Consider the following 21,489-nt stretch of genomic DNA (forward strand, 5'->3'; position numbering starts at 1 on the left):
TGATGAAAGGGGCTTTGCCGGACATCACCGGCTCCTAGACGTTATTGACTGCTTGGTGTCAATAACCCAGGATGGAGAATGATGTCGAGTCAAACAAGTCAAGTTCCTATAACTAGAACTCAACTTGTTTACAAGCTCAAGTTGAGCATAAATGAGTAAGTTCAAGTTGAACCCGAGTTGAGTCGACCCATACATTCCTAGGCCCAGCTGCACCCAACCTCAGCAAGGTGTGGGACCCACTCCCACATATTGTAGTGCCTACGATTGTGAGCCAAGTTAGCCAACTTGGAAAGTTCCTAGATTGTAGGTGCTCTCCCTTGTTTGAGCCAATGTGATCATGCCAAGAAGGAAACTCCTTTTTTGCCGCCAACACCTAGCTCGACCAATGGGAGAGTCCCTCTTTGAACTTGCACTCTTGAGATTTCTTGTTATTTTGTTCTACATGCTCGCCTTCTTATTGGTTGCTTTTCATTGTAATTGGGTGCCCTCCCTAATTAAGCCCAATAACTTACCATTAAGCTTTGTCTTTCTTTTTCCTTAATGGTGTATTTCCATCTTTAGCACTCTTTCCTTTCTTCTTGTCAAATCCCAATGTGATACAATCATACAAGCCAGTCCCACTAGATCCTTCATTGGTCTTTGAGGTGCAACTCACCCTGTGAGCTCTCCAGAGAGGTGTTTTGTTTATCATGTGTTGCAACTTTGCAATAGAGCTCTTATAGCTGTCACCAGCATCTCTCAAAGCATTGCTCTCCTATGCTTGCTAGAAGGGCTTCACCCATGGCCTCATGCTTGTCAACCTCTCATTCGGATGCCACATCATCCCTTTAGCAAATAAAATATGTTCAAGGCCTTGTTAGACTGTATATTTTGATGTGGGGCAATATCTCATTGTTCATGTCTCTTGAAGTCGATATAGTATGATTTATGTTGATAATTATTTTTGTTATACCTGGATATGTTTCATGAAAGTGAATTGAAAATTTTTTCTGGTCTCACCTTTTTTGTCTCTCTGGTCAAAAAATCAATTCTCCAAGTCTGCCCAATTTTCCCAATATGATGGAGGGGGTGAATTTATATCTAGTGACTTCATATAATATATTTTCAGTAAAGAAATAAAGGAGAATGGTGTTCTATGTCACATGGGTATAGATACGTAATCCAGGTACTAGTACGTGTACTACCTATACACACACAAAGACACACACACACACACACTATATATATATATATATATATATATATATATATGATGACTTTGGCTATCTAGAGTTACCCAACCATCTAACTAGGGTTATCCATTTGATGTAAATGGATAGTTGAGAGAAAAGCATGGAGAAAAAAGTGAGAATTAATACTAGATGATGAAAATGCTCATCTTTTTCTTTTTCATTTTTCTTAACCATCTATCCTGCTAGATCAGATGGTCCTGGTTAGATGGCGGGGTGACTCTAAAAAGCTAGAGTTACCATTCAATTTGCCTATATATATATATATATATATATATATATATATATATATATATATATATATATATATATATATATAATGTGTGTTTGTGTGTGTATACATATAAAATAAAATTTTAAGCCAATAAACATATAAATTCATTGTTTACATTTATAAAATATATATTACTGAAAAAATGCTACAAAATAGATCAAAAACTAAAAAAATATATCAAAAAAATTACAAAAAATTAAGTCTGTCATGTCCAAGCAGTGTGTAGTACTAGCACCAGTGTCGTGTCATCTCAACATGGTACTTCTATCTTTTAGAAGTGTTTGTATTGTATAGATGGTATCTTATATGCATACACCTTAACAACATTAGATTATTAAACAGAAACATAAGCACATTGTTGAACTTGAAAGTGCAAAGAACATGTATGAGACTGATCTCCTCATCTCCTTATAACGTAGAAGCATTTCATATTGTCGTATATTTGATCATCAGATTACGTATGATGTAGTTTGAAGATAAAACTCAATATTATACATTGTTTGGCGTCCATCAAACTTTTTTTTACTTGCATGTTTTTGGAAGTGCTCGTTATGTACATATTGATGGATCCTAGACACCTAAATTTCAAGACACAGCTTTCATGTATAGGCTTGTGGGTTATGCTGATGAGTATAAAGGACGGTGGTGCCAATGATACAACCCTGTTCACAAATCGGTGAAAGTGTTGCATAATGTTGTTTTTGATGAACTGAAATTTGGTTAGTGCTATGAATAGAGTTCTTGATCAAGACCAATGGTTAGGGTCTATTAACCATGGCTGAATGCAAAACCCTTTGCTAGTATTGAGGGGGGTTGTTACTACATGTGCCTACAACAACAAAGACATGCTACATAAGTTCCAGAGTTGGTCTCCCAAGAAAGCCCATTAGCATTAAGTAGATTCAAGGGTATCACTCACACTTGTTGAGGGAGAGAAACCTTGATCTTGCCGACAGTTCCTGTTCAACACCTACTTCTTCAACTTTGTCTCATGTCCTCGTTTTTTGTTGTTTTATATGTTCTCGTCATCCAATTGAAAAATGGGTGGGATGACAATTTTCCCATAGAATTTCAATCATTCTTAGCTGCTATGAATGAGGAGTGATGGATCAATTACATTTTATCAAACTACCAATTCCAGAAAGTGGTTTGAATTTATGAATGATTAGATTGAAGCTCTTCATGAATGTTGTATTTGGGAGATTGCGATATGAGGTCTCTCCTTGTCACCTCCATTTTTTTCTAAAGATTATGATAAAATTATATTGTTTTGCAAGCATGACAATGGTGCACAAGGGTGAATGAAAATGATCAATTCCAATTTATAGGTGTAGAATTATGGATATCGAAGAAGAGGAGAAACATTGATTTAATATGGAAAACCCTTCAAAACTGAAGGAAAAACACGACAGAGGTGAATGAACAACGCTCACTAGCTGCAGTCCTTTCACTCTCTTAATTTCATTAAAAAATAAATTAGGGTTAAAAACACCCCTCTTAAGTGACGATGGTCACCACACTTAAGAGTTGGACAAGGCGGGTTTGGACCAGCGACCCGTCTAGATACAAACTTGTTAACATTTTCCCTCAAGTTCGGGTCAAACATGCTCAACTTGCTTACATTCTTCTCAAACTGAGTAGACAACAAAGCTTTTGTTCACACATTTGCAACTTGATCATCATACTTCATATATGGTAAGACAAGCTCTTCGAAGTCAATTCTCTCACGAATGAAACGTCGATCAATCTCCATATGCTTGGACCTATCATGTAACACTGGATTGTTTGCAAGATTTATATCTGACTTATTATCGCAGTATATCTTCATAGGTATCAACTATCAACACTTTTAGACACAATAATTTTAGAAACTCCCATGGCTACAACACGGTACTCAGCCTCGACACTCGAACGGGAACAAACATTTTTCCTTTTACTTCTCCACACCACCAAGTTACCTCCCAAATAGACACAATAGCTAATGGTAGACCTTGTATCAATGCAGTCAACCCAGTTAGCATCAAAATATCATTCAATGTTCAGCTGATCTTGTCTCACATACAAAAGGCATGTACTAGGGTTCTTCTTCAAATAGCATAAGATTCTTTCAGCAGCTTCCCAATGAGCATTAGTAGCAGCATGCATAAATTGACTCATCACATTCATTGTAAAGGTGATGTCGGGTCTAGTGAGAGTTAGATAATCCCAACTAACCGCTCTGATGTTTCCCTTTAGCTTCATCATGAAGCAACTTCCCATTTTAATACTGATCTTATGAAATCTATTGGAGTAGGATATTGTCGGGTCAGCCAAGTTTCCCCATCTCTTTCAACAAGTCAATAATGTACTTTCTTTCAATGTTATCTGTATCGTATGATACGAACGCATATCGTACGATACGCTTACGATACACGATACGGCCGTGTATCATAGACGTATCACCCGTATCGCATGATATAGGGAAATTTTTAAGAAAAGGGCCCCAATGTCCCCTTTTTTTGCGTCTTATTGTATATACGCTATTCTCTCTCTCTCTTTTCTTGTTTCTAAACACTTCAAGAGACGTGGGAGGGAGAGATTTTCCTCATTTGCATCAAGTTTTGCCCGTGAGAAAAGGTTTCTTTCTCGTAGAGGGCACAGTGGAAAGCTTGGAGAAAGAGGGTTTTTTGGTTTTTTGGTGACATTCCGATTGCAACAGAGGGGATAGAAAAAACACTTAATGAATAAAATGAAAATGATGATGCAGATGACAATTGACCAGGCTTTTTGTTGAATAATGAAAGATGATAACTATGTCTATATGTTTTGACTTCTGAACTTATGAATTGTGATGTAATCAAATATGCTTCGGCTGCTTAGTATGTTATTTTGATTTATTATGTTATTTTGATTTTTGAATGTCTGATTTCTTATTTTGGAATTTGTTGTTCATATTCATACTTCATACTTTCATAGTTCATACTTTATATACATGAATGATGAATGTTCATTTAAATACATTTTTATTTATTTTTTTTCTGATTTTTTCTTGTTTTTTCATATTTTTTTAGATTTTTTTAGATTTTTTTTGTATTTTTTTATATTTTAACCTAACTAGGTCGAGCCTGGGCTCTGGTTTTAGGCATCGAGCTTAACCCCGGGCTCAGGTCAAACGCCGATGCATTGTGCCATAGAACTACGGATTGCCTTCCCGAGGGCGGAGCCTGTCCTAGCATTAGCTATGAGCCTCTCAAAATTTGACAAAATAAAATTTTATAGTTATAATGTTGACACTTTTTCATTTGACTCCTGAAAATTATAAATTGCATTTCAGTCTCCTTAAAAGAAGTTGAGAAATACAAATTAACCCCTTAAAACAAAATTTCTAGATCAAACCCTTCATGAAATAGTCTTCTGCCAGTACTCTCAAGGCATTGCCTATAAACGCACGGGACATTGCACATATTTTGTTCTCAGTAATTATTAAATTGTTTACATGTGATGAACAATCAATATTTTGAATAAATTTAAAATGAAATTATTTGTTGAGCTTTAAATGATAAGTCATCGAATTACAAATCACTGAGTCCTGCGCTCAAGCCGATCTTTTCAATTAAATGCATACGCGCAAACATATTAAATTTTCTCTCACTGCATGATGCATTATTCGTATGACTTAATGCCCTAATTATAGTTAGTTTTTGTTTGACACAGCAACGCGATATTTCCTTTAATTCCCATTTGCTTTGTTTTATTGTTTTCCTTCCAATAGAACTTGGAACTTCTCGCATTGGTTGAACCCTGCACCTTAAGAGATGGAGTCAACTTCTCAATGTAATAAATAATGCTAGTTTTAATGCAAAGTTATTATCACAAGATTTACTAGGATTTGAATAATGACATAGTATACCCTATAGTGTTTTTACTAGGTTTGTAAAGCTACCCTATGCGTAGACATACTTAAAATGCAATTAAGCTTGGGCATCAGTCGGGCTGGGTTGGCTGAAGACTTGACAAAGCTAGGCTTGGGACAGCTCAAAGCCCTTGTTAAGAGCTCAAGCCCAGCTTGCTTAGTTATGGGTTGGGCTTACCATTTTGATTTGACATCCACTCATATTTAAAAGCGTTTACATTTTAAATTTTAATATCTCAGACAACCTTGGCGACATGCCGATACTATTTAAGGGAGCCATAGCCTATGAGTGACACATTGAATAGTTTTATAAGAGAAACATTGTTGACCTGTTGGGAGATTTTAACTGAGCCGACTGGAGTCATGCCAAATAATATATATATATATATATATATATATATATAGAGAGAGAGAGAGAGAGAGAGAGAGAGAGAGAGAGAAAAAGAAAGAGAGAGAGAACCACTCGTGATTCATGGCACTTCAGTCAAGTGATGCAACATGCATCATGCTCTAGCAGAATCATTAATGTTAGTGGTCGTTTGATAAAATTAACAAACTGTTACGGTTTCATAAACCAATCCAAAAAATACAGTTGTATCTACATAGTATTTCATGCATCTACTTTAATTTTTAAAACATATTTATAAGACTTAATAATTCGTTATTATTACTAAACAGACTCTTAATCTTCACATAAGCATTTGCCATAATTTATGATGCAATAATTGTTCATAGTGTTTTTGATAATAATTTTTGAGTAACTAATATTTTTTAAATGTTAAGTTTTTAACCATCGGGGAGCATTCGACCCCTATATATAATATATATACTGGTACTAATAACAACAATAAATAACAACAACACTTAATGTTCTCGTTGTTTTCGTATTTAAAGCAATTCAAAGTGGAGCCGTTGTGCGCGCTCACTCACTATTTTATCTATATATATATATATAAAAGTATGTATCCACTCCCGTCTCTTTTCTCATCCAAAAGCAATTCCGAGAGCTGTCGTTGCTATCGCGGCCCCTTTCTCCCTCAACCACTCCTCTTTCTCGTTATTCTGTATAGTATAGTTGGTAGGAGGCGACTCTACCATCTGGAGATATTTTCGAGATGGCAGCGTCCGTGAAATCCCCATAAGATAAGATCTTGATTCTCCGAAAACCCTGAAAGCTTGATATCTTTATGAAATGACCATATTTAACAAATGGAGTTGTTCGTGGTCTCTGACTGCTACAATCGTGTCCCTTGTTCTGCTATTCTCCATTGTCCATATCTTCTTCTTTCCTTTTGTCCCATCTTCCCTCGATTACATCGGCTTTCGACAGATTCAGAGCCAGTGTACGCCGAACAATACGTCCATTATGGGGAAATTGAACGCAACGTTTGATTCGATTTCAGTCGATCGATTTATGGTAGACGCTCACGGAGCAGTGACCTACCGCAACGCCCCGTGGAAAGCTGCTATCGGGAAATGGCTCTTAGGCTGCGATCCGGTTACAGAAGCGATCGAGATTAACGAGGTACCAGCATGTCTACGTAAACTCATTTGAGCACGTGGTGGTGTTTGAGATTTTGGTCGCTGCGAGGTGACATTACGATATATGTGATAATTCTTGGTCCATGGCCGTTGCGTTGTTTAAATTTAATTGCGAATTATGCCTGCGCTCTGTCTTGTCTGTGGTTGGGCTGACATTGTAGGGTTCTGTGCAGTCTGAGAGTTTTATTTTTATTATTATTATTTTTTTAACTGTTAGATTTGAATGGAGGTATTGACGAGCAGTTTCCTTTTATTTTAATTGATTTTTTTGAGTAATTCTTTGGTTGCTTTGTCATTGAGATGGTAGTGTTGATAATTTTAGGGCTGAGTATTATTTTTCTTGTTCGTAACTATTTAGGTTCTTGGGAGTTTTTTTGTTGTTGCTGTATCCACATCGTAGTGGCCGTGCCAAAAAAAAAAAAAGAGAAAAGAATCTAAAAAATCCGTTTCTGTATTTTACGATTAGGATAATTTCTACATGAAATACGTCCATTTTATATTTCCGCGTGCAAGTTCAGCTATAAATTGCAATTCCATCTGATCACGTTATATCGTTAACTGCTTGTAATTATCACACGGACACTTGGCATGTAAATATCTCATTGAGGAGAACGATGAGTTCTCAAACAAGCCTGGACACTTCATGGAAAAAGTCAAGCTAATTGCAAATGCAGTCAACAAATTTTCTGTGAATTTTGTCTGTTTTTATTTTGATTGCTTATTATAGATTAATTTGTATGTTTTATTTGAAATTTGTCATCAATAATTTTCTGCTTTAGTATCGTACATTTAAATTGAAATAAAATTATTCTTCAAAGGTTTGCACTTGAATGGTGTCCATCTATTCATGGATGCTGGCAATATTTTAAAATATTATACTTTATGGCCAAAATAGTCCAAACAATATGATTTTCAAAAAATCATGTTAATTACAAAATGTCACGAAGAAATGAATATAGCAAAAATATTGCTAACATCACAATGTTCTTCGCTTTTCTATTTAAAGCACATTTTTTCATTTTTTGTTTCTTTTATAATTTAATACAATATTATGAAATATTTGTCCATACTTATCTAAAAAAGTGTAAAAACTCATCAGGTCATGTTATTTTTATCACTTTCTAATTTATTTCAACTACCAATAATTATTTCCTAAGATAACAAATTAAACTGATAAAAACCATCTTGAGAATTTGCCAAGAACGAACTGATGACAATTATATTTACTAAATCAGATCCAAGCAAAGGTTTTGGCAAGTTGGGTTCAGGAATTTTGACCAGATGTTCTAGTATTCAGTATGTTAAAGTTCTATTTGTTGCTTCCAGCTTTCCTCTAAGTGTTTTCTATTTGGGCAGAACATAAGGGGCAAAAGTTGCACGAATGGCTGCAGTGGTCAAGGCGTTTGTAACCAGCACTTGGGAAGATGCAGATGCTTCCACGGATTTGGGGGTTGGTAAATAAAAATATTAATTCTTTTTATTTGCTTTTAATCCATAAAGCCATAAAATACAGACAAACTAGGGAAATTACAAGTAACATGTGTGCCTCTCTATAATTACAGAAGACTGAACGGTGGGCCATGTTCAATTGTCATTTTGCTGTCCAAAATGTGTCTATCCTCTAAAATACTTTCATCTCACTGTAGTTACTTATAAAAAATGTAAGTGCAGTCCTGAGAATTCATTGCATGAAGTTTTTCTTGCCCTTGCTACTTTTGGTCACATTGATTAGTCATTAATGTTGACTTTCCCTTTTATTAATCTTAAAACTTTAATCCACTATAAATGTAATACTTATCATGATTTTTTAACTCTATGTTCATATTAAACTTGTGAGGTTTCTTTTATTTATTTTTTGTCAAGTAGCCTGGGGAAGTAGAGACAAACTCAGTTATTGGACTGCAATTCTACCATCTAGACCGTTGTTGTATGTAATACAGCATATAGTACAACGTGTTACCTTACATAGCACAATTTAAGAAAATCGATGCATCATACCCCTGGAACTAGTTTCATTGTTTCGGGGGGTATAACTACACTGTATCGGCTGTACCTGTAACTTATCGGATGTTATGTTATGGTACTATATGGTGTGTATCTTTTGCTGCACGTTCAAATTACGACAAAGTGACCCAAAAGTTTGCCTTTGAACTTAAAGTTGCATGAAGCCCTTAAGGACAGACTCTTCCCTTGAAAAGTTGGAAGTTTCATGTGACCTCCAAACTTGTTTCTTGTGATGTCAGGGGACGGGTGCTCTGAGAGGTTGCATTTTGGCTGCAATTATGAATCTTCTTCCGAGCTACCTTTTGGACGATGGGTTGTTTCCATATGTCCTGCTCATTGTGATACAACAAGGGCAATGTGTTTTTGTGGAGCAGGAACCAGATATCCAAATCGCCCTGTTGCAGAAGCTTGTGGATTTCAATTCAAGTATGGTTCCACTTTGCAGATTCTGTCTATTAAGTTTATAATTTTTTTGGGTTTTTAATGTTTGTATTTGTTTCAGCACATATGAGGAACATGGCCTACCGAAGGTGATCAACTGGTCAAGGCCTGATTTTGAGAATATATTTACAAATGATAGCACCAGGCATGGTTGGTGCAATGTTGTGCCTGAGGATGCATATGCTTCTAGAGTCAAATTCAAGCAAGAGTGTGATTGTAAATATGACTGCACAGTGGGAAGGTTTTGTGAGATACCAACAACCTGTAGCTGCATTAACCAGTGTTCAGGGCATGGACATTGTCGGGGTGGTTTCTGCGAGGTTAGAGATGCAGAAACTTTCTATTCATATGTTCATAGGACCAATATTGTAAAATGCATAACATAACCATATTAGCCAGCCTAAAGTTAGGTATCTAATGTAATGTAACATAAAAAAAAATGCAAATTTGACTTTTTAAAAAAAAATATATAAAATATAAAAGAAAAATAAATCTAAAAAATAAGCAAAGTAGAAGAAAAGGAACAAATGCTCCTTATGGAAAACACAAATTGCATAAAAATAAGAAAATGAGCAGTTACATGCTGCCCACGACATGCACATTTTCATTAGAAATAATTGAAATTACTAGTTGACCACTTAAATTTCTCTCATTGTTTAAATGCTTTCAAATGAATAAGTTTTGTTTTGCATGACTTACCCCTTGAACTCTTAGTCTCAAAACTTGAATTTTTTTAATTTGGAGGATGGACATAGGGTCTTATATGAAAAACCATGGAAGCCCATGATTCAACCTGTAATGTTATAGTAAGTATCGAGTGCACGCCATGCTACATTACGAAATTACAAAAAAGGTTACAAGATAAAAAAAAAAAACTTTACATGGCCTATGTTCCTTGAGGCTAAATATGAACTTTACCATGAAGCACGTTCTTATACTTTTAGAGTACTTAAAAGAAAAGGACTAAGCCTAGGTACATAGTTTTCATGCATATCAGTATCTGTTGCGCGTAGTGCAGGTTTTATGTGCATATGCATCATAATTTTGAATTCTGCTTTTGCAGCATGATTGCATGAATCTTCATCATGGTTTTTATTTCAATTAAAGTAGGATTTTGCTGTAAAAATGTTTGAGAAATTAGGTTATAAAACATAAAGCATCTTCAAGTTGCCAGTTCAAATACCTTGGGTTGATCTTCGCAAATTGAGTTTTATTTTGATAAAAACTGTTATTTGAAGCTCAGATTAGGTTGTAAAATACACTATATTCAGTACAGTATGCATATGGCCAAATTGCACTCTGATTCTAATGGTTCCTTTCTAGCAAGTATAACACAACAACCTTGTTATATTGTTTTATCTTCTTTTCACTGAATGAATTGGAACCTTTATTATGAATGTTGGATATCACATACTTGAGTACTGTTGCAGTGTCATGGTGGCTGGTATGGAATTGACTGTAGTACCCCATCTGTTTCATCAGCTATGCAGAATTGGCCTCTATGGCTTCGGCCAGCTACTGTTCTTGTGCCTGATAGGGAACATCTAGACGTAAATGTTAAGGCTATGGTGAAGAAGAAAAGGCCACTTATTTATGTCTATGACTTACCACCAGAATATAATAGTCATCTCCTTGAGGTTTGTTAAATCACTATGGATGATGTACTTGTCACCGATCATATGATTTGCATGTCATGCATCTTATTTTGTCTAATGCAGGGTCGTCATTTCAAGTTCCAGTGCATGAACAGAATCTATGATGGAAAAAATGGTACTATATGGACAGAACAATTGTATGGTTCCCAGGTACACAGAAATGTATGCTTCAAAATGATTCTGGAGAAAAGTTTAGGCCATGAACCTCATGAGTTGCCCTTTCAGGTTGCACTATTGGAAAGCATCTTGGCAAGCCCTTATCGAACACAAAATGGAGACGAGGCAGACTTTTTTTATGTTCCTGTGCTGGATGCATGTTTAATTACCCGTGCTGATGATTCTCCTCACTTGAGTATGGAGGTGTGACATTAGTAACTGCTGCGTATCATTACCCATTTTTACGTTTTATTGTTCTCTGATGATATTATAGAACAAAACATAGCATCACTTTTTTGGCGAGTAGTTGATCTTTGAAGTGTTCAGTAGCATTATGAGAGGATGATGTTTATGTTCCTGGCATTTAACTTGGATGGTTTACTATTTGAATTGACAAATACAATTAATCTATGAATTTTAAACTTGCTTACTGTTTATATAAGTTTTTCGCTTCTTGTCTCTTTTGATCCAAAAAGGATCAGTAGTAGATACCTCAAATGCTTCACAAACTAATTTACTAGAATTATGGTATACCAGCCTTATACTGTTTCATAGTTCTCCAGATGAGAGTAACAAAAACCTGAGCATGAGCAAGAAATTAACCTAAGGGCTCCACACATAGCTAGATGAAAGATGAGTCTACTTGTGGCATTGAGGCTGAAGGATGGGGACCTTATACCAAGGGTGCACATCTCTTTCTGCTCAGGCAACACCAAGCCAGGATTCTTTCGCTTGGTAGAAAAGGGGCATCTGGAGGTTTTATGTCCTTCAGGGGAAAAGGCAATGGGATACAGAATCCATTGTAAACACCCTGATGATTAGTTTTGAGGAGATAATTTTAAATATTGATTTTCAATTAAACCATTGAAAGGTGCTTTTCAAATTATTAAAAACTGGTTCTCACAATAGTCAAAAGAGTTTGGGTTGAACTCAGAGAATGAGATAGAAACAATAATAAAATCAAATTGCTCAAACAATCACATAAGTTTTATTCCCTTAAAAGTGAAATGTTTGCACCTAATACACCATAAACATAATCTACGACAAGGGGTTCAATAATTAAAAGGTTTATTAATTACAAACTGACAAAATGAGTAAAGGAAAAACACCCAAGGAAATAATGGAAATAATAATCTAAACTGCTTTGAAGCTCGGTCTTGTTCCTTAAGGGTTCAGTTAGTTCATGGTTCCGATCCAAGTGCTCCAGTTGGCTCCATAAAGATCCTCAACTATCCTGAATTGGTCACCTATGCCCGCCCTCTGAATTGGTCACCTGTCCCTGCCCTCATCATGGTTTAAATTCCAACCTACGTGACAATCAACAAGCACAAAATGTGAAGCAACACAAAATTCTAATCCTGAATGAAAACATAGACTATCCTATACAATACTGTTAGAATATGTTGTTGTGGGAACCGGGTCCATATCTGGACCCGGTTCTATGGGGCGCGGGTACCGAGGCGGGCTCGGTACCCTAGGCGGCTTCTCCTCTCTCCCTCTTTATATTGTCACTTATGTTTAAGTGTTGAATTAAGTGAAATAGAATTTTCTCTCTCCTAGGGTTGCGGTGAGCCCCTAGGTCAGAGCTTCCCCGTGGTTTTTCACCTCTTTCTGAGGTTTTCCACGTATATTGTGTGTTCGTTCACTACTCTCTCTTTGTGGTTCGTGTTTCTACATGGTATCAGAGCCAGCGAAGTTGGAGAAGCGTTTTTTTTTTCCCGAGGATCGTTAAGTTTTTTCGTCGCCCGACGCCGTTGAAGTTCCGGCGCCGCTGCTGCCCTTGTGACGTCGCCCTGCTCTGCCGCCGCCGTCCTCTGTTCCGCCGTCCTCTGTTGCGCCTCCGCAGTCCTCCGTTCGGCCCGTTCTTGGTTTCTGCCACCGTGGGTGGCCTCTGTGTTGCGCCGTCGCCTGCCTTCCGTCGCCGCTGCCTCATTCCCGCCGTCGTCGCCACTGCCTCATTCCCGTCGCCGCTGCCTCATTCCCGCCGCTGCCTCATTCCCGTCGTCGCTGCCTCATTCCCGCCGCTGTGCCTCTTGTTGCTGTGTGCTTGTTTGTGATGGCAGAAGCGATGGGGACTCAAAAAGATGCCGTTCTTGACGCGGGCAGCGCCTCCAAGAATGAGAACGTGCCGATCCAGGTCACCTCCATCCGTCTGACCAAGGACAATTACCTATCTTGGTCTGCCGCTCTCGAGATTGGGATTACTAGCCGTGGGCGTCTCTCTTACATCACTGACGACAAACCTGCGCCCATCAAATCTGATCCTCAATGGGCGACGTGGGCGTTGGAGGACAGCCAAGTGAAGGTGTGGATTATCAGCTCCGTGTCCTCCGATATCCAGCCCCTCATTCTGCGAAAGCCGACCTCTTTTGATATGTGGACTGTGCTTGCAAAGATGTATGGTCGCAAGAAGAGACATCTGCGCACCTATCAGATTAAACGCAGTATTTACTCCCTGACACAGGGTGATTTGTCTGTTGCTGCCTTCTATGCTGCCCTGAAGACCAAATGGGAGGAGCTAGATTATCATGTGACTGATGAGTGGAAGTGCGGTTCAGATCATTCCCTCTACTGGGAAAAGGAATGGATGGACCGTACGTTTCTGTTTCTGGGAGGCCTGCGGGATGAATTTGAGTCTATTCGTAGCCAGATTCTTAATGGTGATGAGATTTCGGGGATAGAGGAAGTATATGCTCGTGTTGAGTCTGAAGAACAACGTCGCCAGGTGATGCATCTTGACACCGGTCATGGCCCTTCTGCCTTTGTCAGTCGTGCCTCAGGGACTGGGCAGCGTCCTGCCCGGCATTGCACTCATTGCAACAAATTGGGGCATTCGGTGGATTTCTGTTGGGATCTTCATCCCGAGAAGAGACTGGTCAGAGGTCGTCCTCCCTCTGGCAAGCGTAGCCCTTCTGTGTCTGATTCCAGTCAGAGCAATTCTTCTAGTGGTGCAAAGTCCAAGCTGTCCCCTGCTCAACTCAAGGAGCTACAGGCGTACATCAACCGCCTATCTACTACCCCTGAGGAGTCCTCCACGTCTGAAGGGGCTCAGCTAGCCCAAGCCCTCGTTGCCTCGACTGATCAAGGTAACCCTTCTCTTGGTGATTGGATTGTTGATAGTGGAGCCACTCACCACATGACAGGGGACTCTAAACTCTTTCAAGAATATCAACTTTCCTCTGGCAAGCAACGCGTGTCTATGGCAGATGAGTCTTCTATCTCTGTGGCTGGGAAAGGGAGCTTGTCCCTGTTGAACAAATACCGTCTCCACAATGCCCTGCATGTTCCAAATATTCCTGTGAACTTACTCTCTGTCAGCAGTATTACTAAAGAATTAAACTGTAATCTGATTTTCTCTGCTGATCACTGTTCCCTGCAGGACTTGGTGACGGGGAAGAAGATTGGGATTGGTTCGGTTACTGATGGGCTCTACAGGCTGCCGGTACAAGTTGCTTCAGCATTGATTTCTGCCACGAGTGGTCACTTGTCTGGTGTGAACGATAGATCTACTGTTCTGCGATGGCACGAGCGTCTTGGACATCTCCCCTTCCAGTTAATAAAGAAGTTGTTTCCTCATTTGTTTGCTTCTGTCTCCATTGACTCCTTCGCTTGTGAAGTGTGTCAATTGGCTAAACATGTCAGGGCTTCGTACCCTATTTCATTGAATAACACCACTCATCCGTTTGCCTTAGTTCATTCCGATGTTTGGGGTCCTTCTGGAGTACCCACGTGTGGTGGTTGTCACTATTTTTTGACGCTTATTGATGATTACTCTAGATGTACGTTCGTGTACTTGTTGCGAGAACGTAGTGAGGTTCCAGCAGTTGTAAAAAACTTTGTTGCCTTTGTTGAGACTCAATTCCATACTACTGTTCAAGCTTTCCGTACGGATAATGCAAGGGAATATGTCTCCCAATCCCTTGATGAATTCTTGAAAGACAAGGGTATTGTTCATGAAACCTCTTGTAGTTATACCCCTCCTCAAAATGGTATAGCTGAACGTAAAAATCGTCATCTTTTGAATGTTACCCGGGCCATTATGTTCCAACGTCATGTCCCGAAGCGGTATTGGGGTGATGCACTTCTCACTAGTGCACATCTCATTAACCGTATGCCTACTAGGGTGTTGGATGGTCAGTTTCCTTATTCTACCCTATGGCCCACTCAGAATCCGTGGCCTCTTACTCCTCGTGTCTTTGGGTGCAGTTGCTTTGTGCATAATCATAGCCCTACTCTCAAAAAACTTGATCCCCGGTCTAGTAAAGGAGTTTTCTTGGGGTACTCTTCCACTCAGAAGGGGTATAAATGTGTGGATCCAACTACTTCCAAAGTGTATGTTTCGAGGGATGTCACATTTCATGAACATGAGTCGTATTTTCCGATGAATCCTCTTCAGGGGGAGTGTCTTGGGAACAAAGGGGAAGAGTATTCCTCTAATCAGCTAATTCAGTTTATGGAGTTTTTGGATTACAAGGTTAGTCCCAGTGTGATTGACACGGTCACGGTCAGTAATGAGAAGGGCAGTCATATGGAAGGGGTCACGGTGGATGCTCAGCCCACTGTTGCCCGGGATCACTTGTTTGGCCAGGTTTATGTCAGAAAGGAGAAAGCTACAGTGGAAGATGTTGGTGATGAGGATAGAACCAATCCCAATCCTGTGATCTCCCCGGATGACCCAAGTCCATCGAATGAAGAGCTCCCCATTGCTTTGCGCAAAGGCACCAGGTCATGTACTTCTCACCCTATTCAGAGATTTGTTTCTTATGCTAAGCTCAGTACAAATTACAAATGTTTTATCACAACCTTATCCAAAGTTGTTATTCCCAGGTCGGTGGATGATGCTAAGGATGATCCCAAGTGGTTACATGCTATGACGGAGGAGATGGGTGCGTTAGCTAAGAACAAAACATGGGAAGTTGTTGATATCCCTAAAGGGACACACTTAGTTGGCTCTAAGTGGGTTTACAACGTGAAGTACAAACCTGATGGCACTGTAGATCGATATAAAGCTCGTCTGGTTGCAAAGGGGTTCAGCCAGAAGTATGAGATCGACTATCTTGAGACTTTTGCCCCTGTTGCAAAGTTGAAGACCGTGAGGGTTATTCTTGCTCTTGCTGTGCACAGGAAGTGGCGCATGGACCAGCTTGATGTTAAAAATGCGTTCTTGAACGGCCATCTGGAGGAAGAAGTCTATATGAGCATGCCTCCCGGGTATGTTCAAGAGGGAAAATGTTGTCACCTCAAGAAAGCTTTGTATGGCTTGAAGCAGTCGCCTAGAGCTTGGTTTGAGAGACTAAGGATCGTTATGAAGTCTACTGGGTACAAGCAAAGAAAATGGAGATCATACCCTATTCATAAAGCAGAGAGATGGTCTGGTTAGTCTTCTCCTTGTCTACGTTGATGATATGATTGTCACTGGCAGTGATGAAGAAGAAAACAAAACGATGAAGGAGAGATTAGCTAAAGAATTCGACCTCAAGGATCTGGGTAAGCTGAGATACTTTCTGGGGATAGAGATTGCTCGATCAGAGACAAGGCTGGTTATGAATCAAAGGAAGTACACTCTTGACTTACTAAAGGAGACAGGTAAACTTGGTTGTAGGCCCTATCTTACTCCTATGGAGTCGGGGACTAAGATAATTATCAAGACGGGCACTATTCTGGATGAGGAAGGAAAAGGGAGATATCAGAGGCTAGTCGGTAAGCTTATCTATCTTACTCTAACTCGCCCTGATATCACGTATGCGGTAAATGTGCTAAGTCAATTTATGCATGCTCCCACGGATTGTCACTGGAAGAGTGCAGAAAGAGTGTTGGGATATCTAAAGAATGACCCAGGAAAATGATTGCTGTATACTCGACAAGACAAACTTACTATTGAGGGCTACTCAGATGCAGATTGGGCAGGTTGCACTGACACAAGGAGGTCCACTACAGGGTATTGTATCTTTCTTGGAGGTAACCTAGTTGTTTGGAGAAGTAAGAGGCAAGAAGTATGTTCGAGGTCTAGTGCTGAGGCTGAGTACAGGGCTGTTGCAATAGGGGTTACAGAGATGCTGTGGCTGAAGATTCTTTTGACTGATATTGGTGTGGAACTGGGAGATAAAATGAAGATGTACTGTGACAACAAGTCTGCAATTAATCTTGCCAATAATCCAGTTCTACATGACAGGACCAAACATGTGGAGATTGACCGTCACTTTATCCGGGAACGCATTGACTCAAAGGAGCTGATTCTGCCATATATGAAGTCTGAAGATCAAATTGCAGACGTCCTAACTAAAGGGCTTTGTACTTCTTCATTCGAAAAGAATGTTAGCAAGCTTGGCATGTTTGACATGTATGCCAAGCTTGGCATGTTTGACATGTATGCCAAGCTCGGTACCCTAGGCGGCTTCTCCTCTCTCCCTCTTTATATTGTCACTTATGTTTAAGTGTTGAATTAAGTGAAATAGAATTTTCTCTCTCCTAGGGTTGCGGTGAGCCCCTAGGTCAGAGCTTCCCCGTGGTTTTTCACCTCTTTCTGAGGTTTTCCACGTATATTGTGTGTTCGTTCTCTACTCTCTCTTTGTGGTTCGTGTTTCTACAAATACAATGAATCATAAACTAGAGAAACATAACTCTGATTATTCTAAGTATCTAAAACAGTGTTGTACGTATCGTACGATACGTATCGTATCATTTACAAAATACGATACGATACACCCCCGTATTGTAAATAGAGGTGTATTGTGCCTGTGTCGTACAATACGTACGATACAGGCCCCCGTATCGTACGATACGGGCTGATTTCAAAAAAGAGGGTTCAAACCCCCTTTTTTCGAGTTCTTTTATAAGAACCCACCCCTTCTTCATTTCTAACCTAGAGATTGTGTCGTCTTGGAGTGAAATCATCTATGTCACATTGGTGCAAGTACGATACGTGTACGGGGATGCAGGTGCGGACATAACAATTTCCAAATTTTTTGGATACGCAGATACGGCTAATTTTATATTCTCTGTTGATAGATTGTCTGGTTCGGGTCCGGATCCATACCCGACCCGCCTTGTAGCCCGTTTTTGGGCTCTACTTAAGTCATGTAACCCTAATCCTTATGAGTTAATGATAATCATAAGAGAGAGAGAGTCTGGCTGCTAGTGGGCACCAACTCCTCCTCATTCGTGGTTTTTTCTCCCTCGTGTTGAGGGTTTTCCACGTTACATCGTGATCATTGTTTCTCTTCCTCTTCTTCTTGTTCGTATCTCTACATGGTATCAGAGCCGTGAAGTTCCGGCGTTTCTGGTTGTCTTTTGCCCGTGTTGGAGGAGAATCGCTCGGCACTGTTCATCGTCTCGCCCGTGCCCGACGCTCGTGCCCGAGCGTCGTCTGTCATCCCGCCGTCGTCTCCGCCCAGCGCCGCCCTGATCAGCGCCGCTCAGGAGTCCGCCACTTCCGCCCAGCGATGCCCTGCCCAGCGGCGTTACCGTTCAGCCGCTTCCGCCCAGCGTCGGCCTGCCCAAACGACGACCTGTCCAGCGGCGGTCTTTTTCCGCCCAACGCCGTGTCCTTTTTCGGCGCCGCGCCGCTCTGCCTGGTTCCGGCGGTCTACTGGTTCCGGCGGTCTATTTCTGCCCAGCGCCGCGCCGACTGCCTGGTCTGTTTCCGCCCAGCGCCGCGCCGCTTTGCCTGGTTCCGTTTCCTGCTCTTTGTCCGTTTGTTTGGTGTTGTATCATGTGGTTGCTTCCTGCTGCCCTTGCTGCCTACTGGTCTGTGATTATGGCAGCCTCTTCCTCGTCCACCGTCAACACCAATCCGACTGAAATAGGGGCTTCTAGAACTGAGAATGTTCCCATGCAGGTCATCACTCTTCGCCTCACCAAGGAAAACTATTTCTCGTGGTCACCTGCTATGACTATGGGGATTGCTGGCCGTGGTCGCATGGCCTATATTGATGGGAGCAACCCCGAACCAGCAAGAACAAGTGATGTGTGGCATACTTGGTTTCTTGAGGATAATCAAGTGAAAACTTGGATTGTCAACTCCGTTTCTGCCGATATTCAGCCCCTTATCCTTCGGAAGAAGACTGCTAGAGACATGTGGGTGGTCCTCGAGCAAATGTATGGCCAAAAGAAAACGGCAATTCGTACTTACCAAGTTATGAAGACAGTCTATGGCATTCGACAAGGGAACTCGTCTGTTGCAGAGTACTATGGGGCTTTGAAAGCCAAGTGGGAAGAGCTTGACTATCATTCTGATATTCCTTGGCATTGTCCCCATGATCAGGCGCTCTATGTTGCTCATGAATGGGAAAACAGGGTGTTTCTATTTTTAGCAGGTTTAAATGATGAGTTTGAAGGTGTTCGAAGCCAGATTCTGAATTCAGGGGAGGTGTCCAGTATTGAAGATGTGTACTCCTGTGTTGAAGCGGAAGAACAGAGAAGGCTTGTTACAAACGAAGGGAAGAGGGAACTTGTGCCCTATAACGAGAGATCTGCTCTCGTGAGTCGTGGTCCTGGCGGCCCATCTAGATCTCTTCGCCGGTGCACTCACTGCAAGAAGACAGGTCACACTGTGGATTATTGCTGGGATCTTCATCCAGAAAAGAAAGGAAACAGAGGGAGATCTTTGACTGGGAGAACGCCTGTGTCTGAGGTGCAGGCCTCTAGTGGAGAAAAAGTCTCCATTTCTGCTGACCAGCTTCGTGAACTAAGGGCTTATTTGGGCAGGATCGATGTCAACAAGACTGAGACCTCAGAGGGAACTACAGCTAATCATGCTCTTGCAGTTATTGGCAATCAAGGTAACTCTTCTGTGGGGGAATGGATTGTCGATAGTGGTGCTACTCATCACATGACAGGTAATCCAAAATTGTTTCATGAGTATAAGTTGTCCTCGGGAAGGGAACGTGTTTCTCTTGCAGATGGTTCCTCTACCTGTGTGGCAGGCGAAGGCACTCTGTCCTTGTTGGACAAATTTCATGTGCAGGGCGCTTTACATGTTCCCCAGTTTCCTTTAAATCTCTTATCAGTCAGTAGACTTACTAAAGAATTGAATTGTGAACTTATATTCTCTGCCGATCGTTGTGTTTTGCAGGACTTGGTGACAGGGAAGAGGATTGGGATTGGTTTAGCTTCTGATGGATTATATCGTCTTCCCATACGGGTGGCTACTGCTCTGTTGACAGCGATCCGCAAGACAGATAAGAGAAGAGAAGATTGTCTTCGGTCTTTTATGTACTGGCATGAACGTTTTGGGCATTTACCTTTTGGGATTTTGAAACATTTGTTTCCAGACTTGTGTTCCTCCTTTGATGTGTCTTCCATTTCTTGTGATGTTTGTCAGTTTGCCAAACATGTGAGGGCGTCGTACCCTCTTTCTTCTAGTTGTGCTAATGAAGCTTTTTCCCTGATTCACTCTGATGTATGGGGACCTTCGGGCATTCATACCCGTCAAGGTTTCCAGTATTTTATCACTTTCATTGATGATTTCTCTCGTGCTACATTTATATACTTGTTAAAAGACCGCAGCGAGGTTCCTCGCATCATCGAGACATTTATTCTTCTTGTGCATACCCAGTATGGTGCGAATGTTAAAACTTTCAGGTCCGATAATGCCCGTGAGTACATGTGTCAGCCTGTTGAGGAGTTTTTTAGACAACGGGGGATTGTTCACGAGACATCCTGTAGTTATACCCCCCCTCAAAATGGGGTAGCTGAAAGGAAAAATCGTCAACTTCTTAATGTCACCAGGGCTCTTTTGTTTCAAAGAAATCTTCCTAAACACTATTGGGGTGATGCCGTTCTTACTAGTGCCTATCTTATTAACCGCATGCCCAGTCGTGTTTTGAATGGTAAGACTCCCCACTCGTTGCTTCCTGGCAGTCGTCCACCATTTCCTCTTCCTCCTCGTGTTTTTGGTTGTGTATGTTTTATCCATGATCACAGTCCAAATGTCAAGAAACTTGATCCTAGGTCTATCAAAGGTGTCTTTGTTGGATACTCCCCTACGCAAAAAGGATACAAATGTATTGATCCTATTACTGGTCGAGCCTATGTTACGAGAGATGTTACCTTCTTGGAACATGCCTCTTACTTTGGTGCGAATCCTCTTCAGGGGGAGCAGTCTGTGGGCAGGGAAGAGTATTCTCAGAGACAGGAACTTCAGTTTATAGATTTTTTGGACTACAAGAAAGCAGAATCACTTAATAATGTTGATGTGCCTGAGAAGGAGGAAAGGTGTGACAATAGCATTGAGAAGGAAGGCCCTCAGTTGTTTGGACAGTTCTACTCTAGACGAGGTACTCGGACAGAGATGAT

At 40.5% G+C, this 21,489-nt stretch overlaps 1 protein-coding gene across 4 annotated transcripts in view; it reads left to right on the forward strand.

Annotated features, from left to right (window-relative positions):
• Nucleotides 1-6,382: 6,382 nt before the first annotated feature.
• Nucleotides 6,383-21,489, forward strand: part of LOC116256114 (uncharacterized) — a 45,267-nt gene continuing 30,160 nt past the window's right edge. For 3 of the 4 annotated variants that reach the window (XM_031632326.2, XM_031632328.2, XM_031632327.2), the window contains exons 1-7: nucleotides 6,383-6,920; nucleotides 8,294-8,387; nucleotides 9,181-9,367; nucleotides 9,444-9,702; nucleotides 10,813-11,019; nucleotides 11,101-11,187; nucleotides 11,263-11,397. In XM_031632326.2, the coding sequence (XP_031488186.1) occupies nucleotides 6,588-6,920; nucleotides 8,294-8,387; nucleotides 9,181-9,367; nucleotides 9,444-9,702; nucleotides 10,813-11,019; nucleotides 11,101-11,187; nucleotides 11,263-11,397 (1,302 nt within the window). In that variant the 5' untranslated portion in view covers nucleotides 6,383-6,587. Of the gene's footprint in view, nucleotides 6,921-8,293; nucleotides 8,392-9,180; nucleotides 9,368-9,443; nucleotides 9,703-10,812; nucleotides 11,020-11,100; nucleotides 11,188-11,262; nucleotides 11,398-21,489 lie in introns of all 4 variants that reach the window. The other variant, XM_031632329.2, reaches the window with a different exon arrangement.

This window comes from Nymphaea colorata, chromosome 6 (genome assembly GCF_008831285.2).
Source record: "Nymphaea colorata isolate Beijing-Zhang1983 chromosome 6, ASM883128v2, whole genome shotgun sequence".
Taxonomy (NCBI): domain Eukaryota; kingdom Viridiplantae; phylum Streptophyta; class Magnoliopsida; order Nymphaeales; family Nymphaeaceae; genus Nymphaea; species Nymphaea colorata.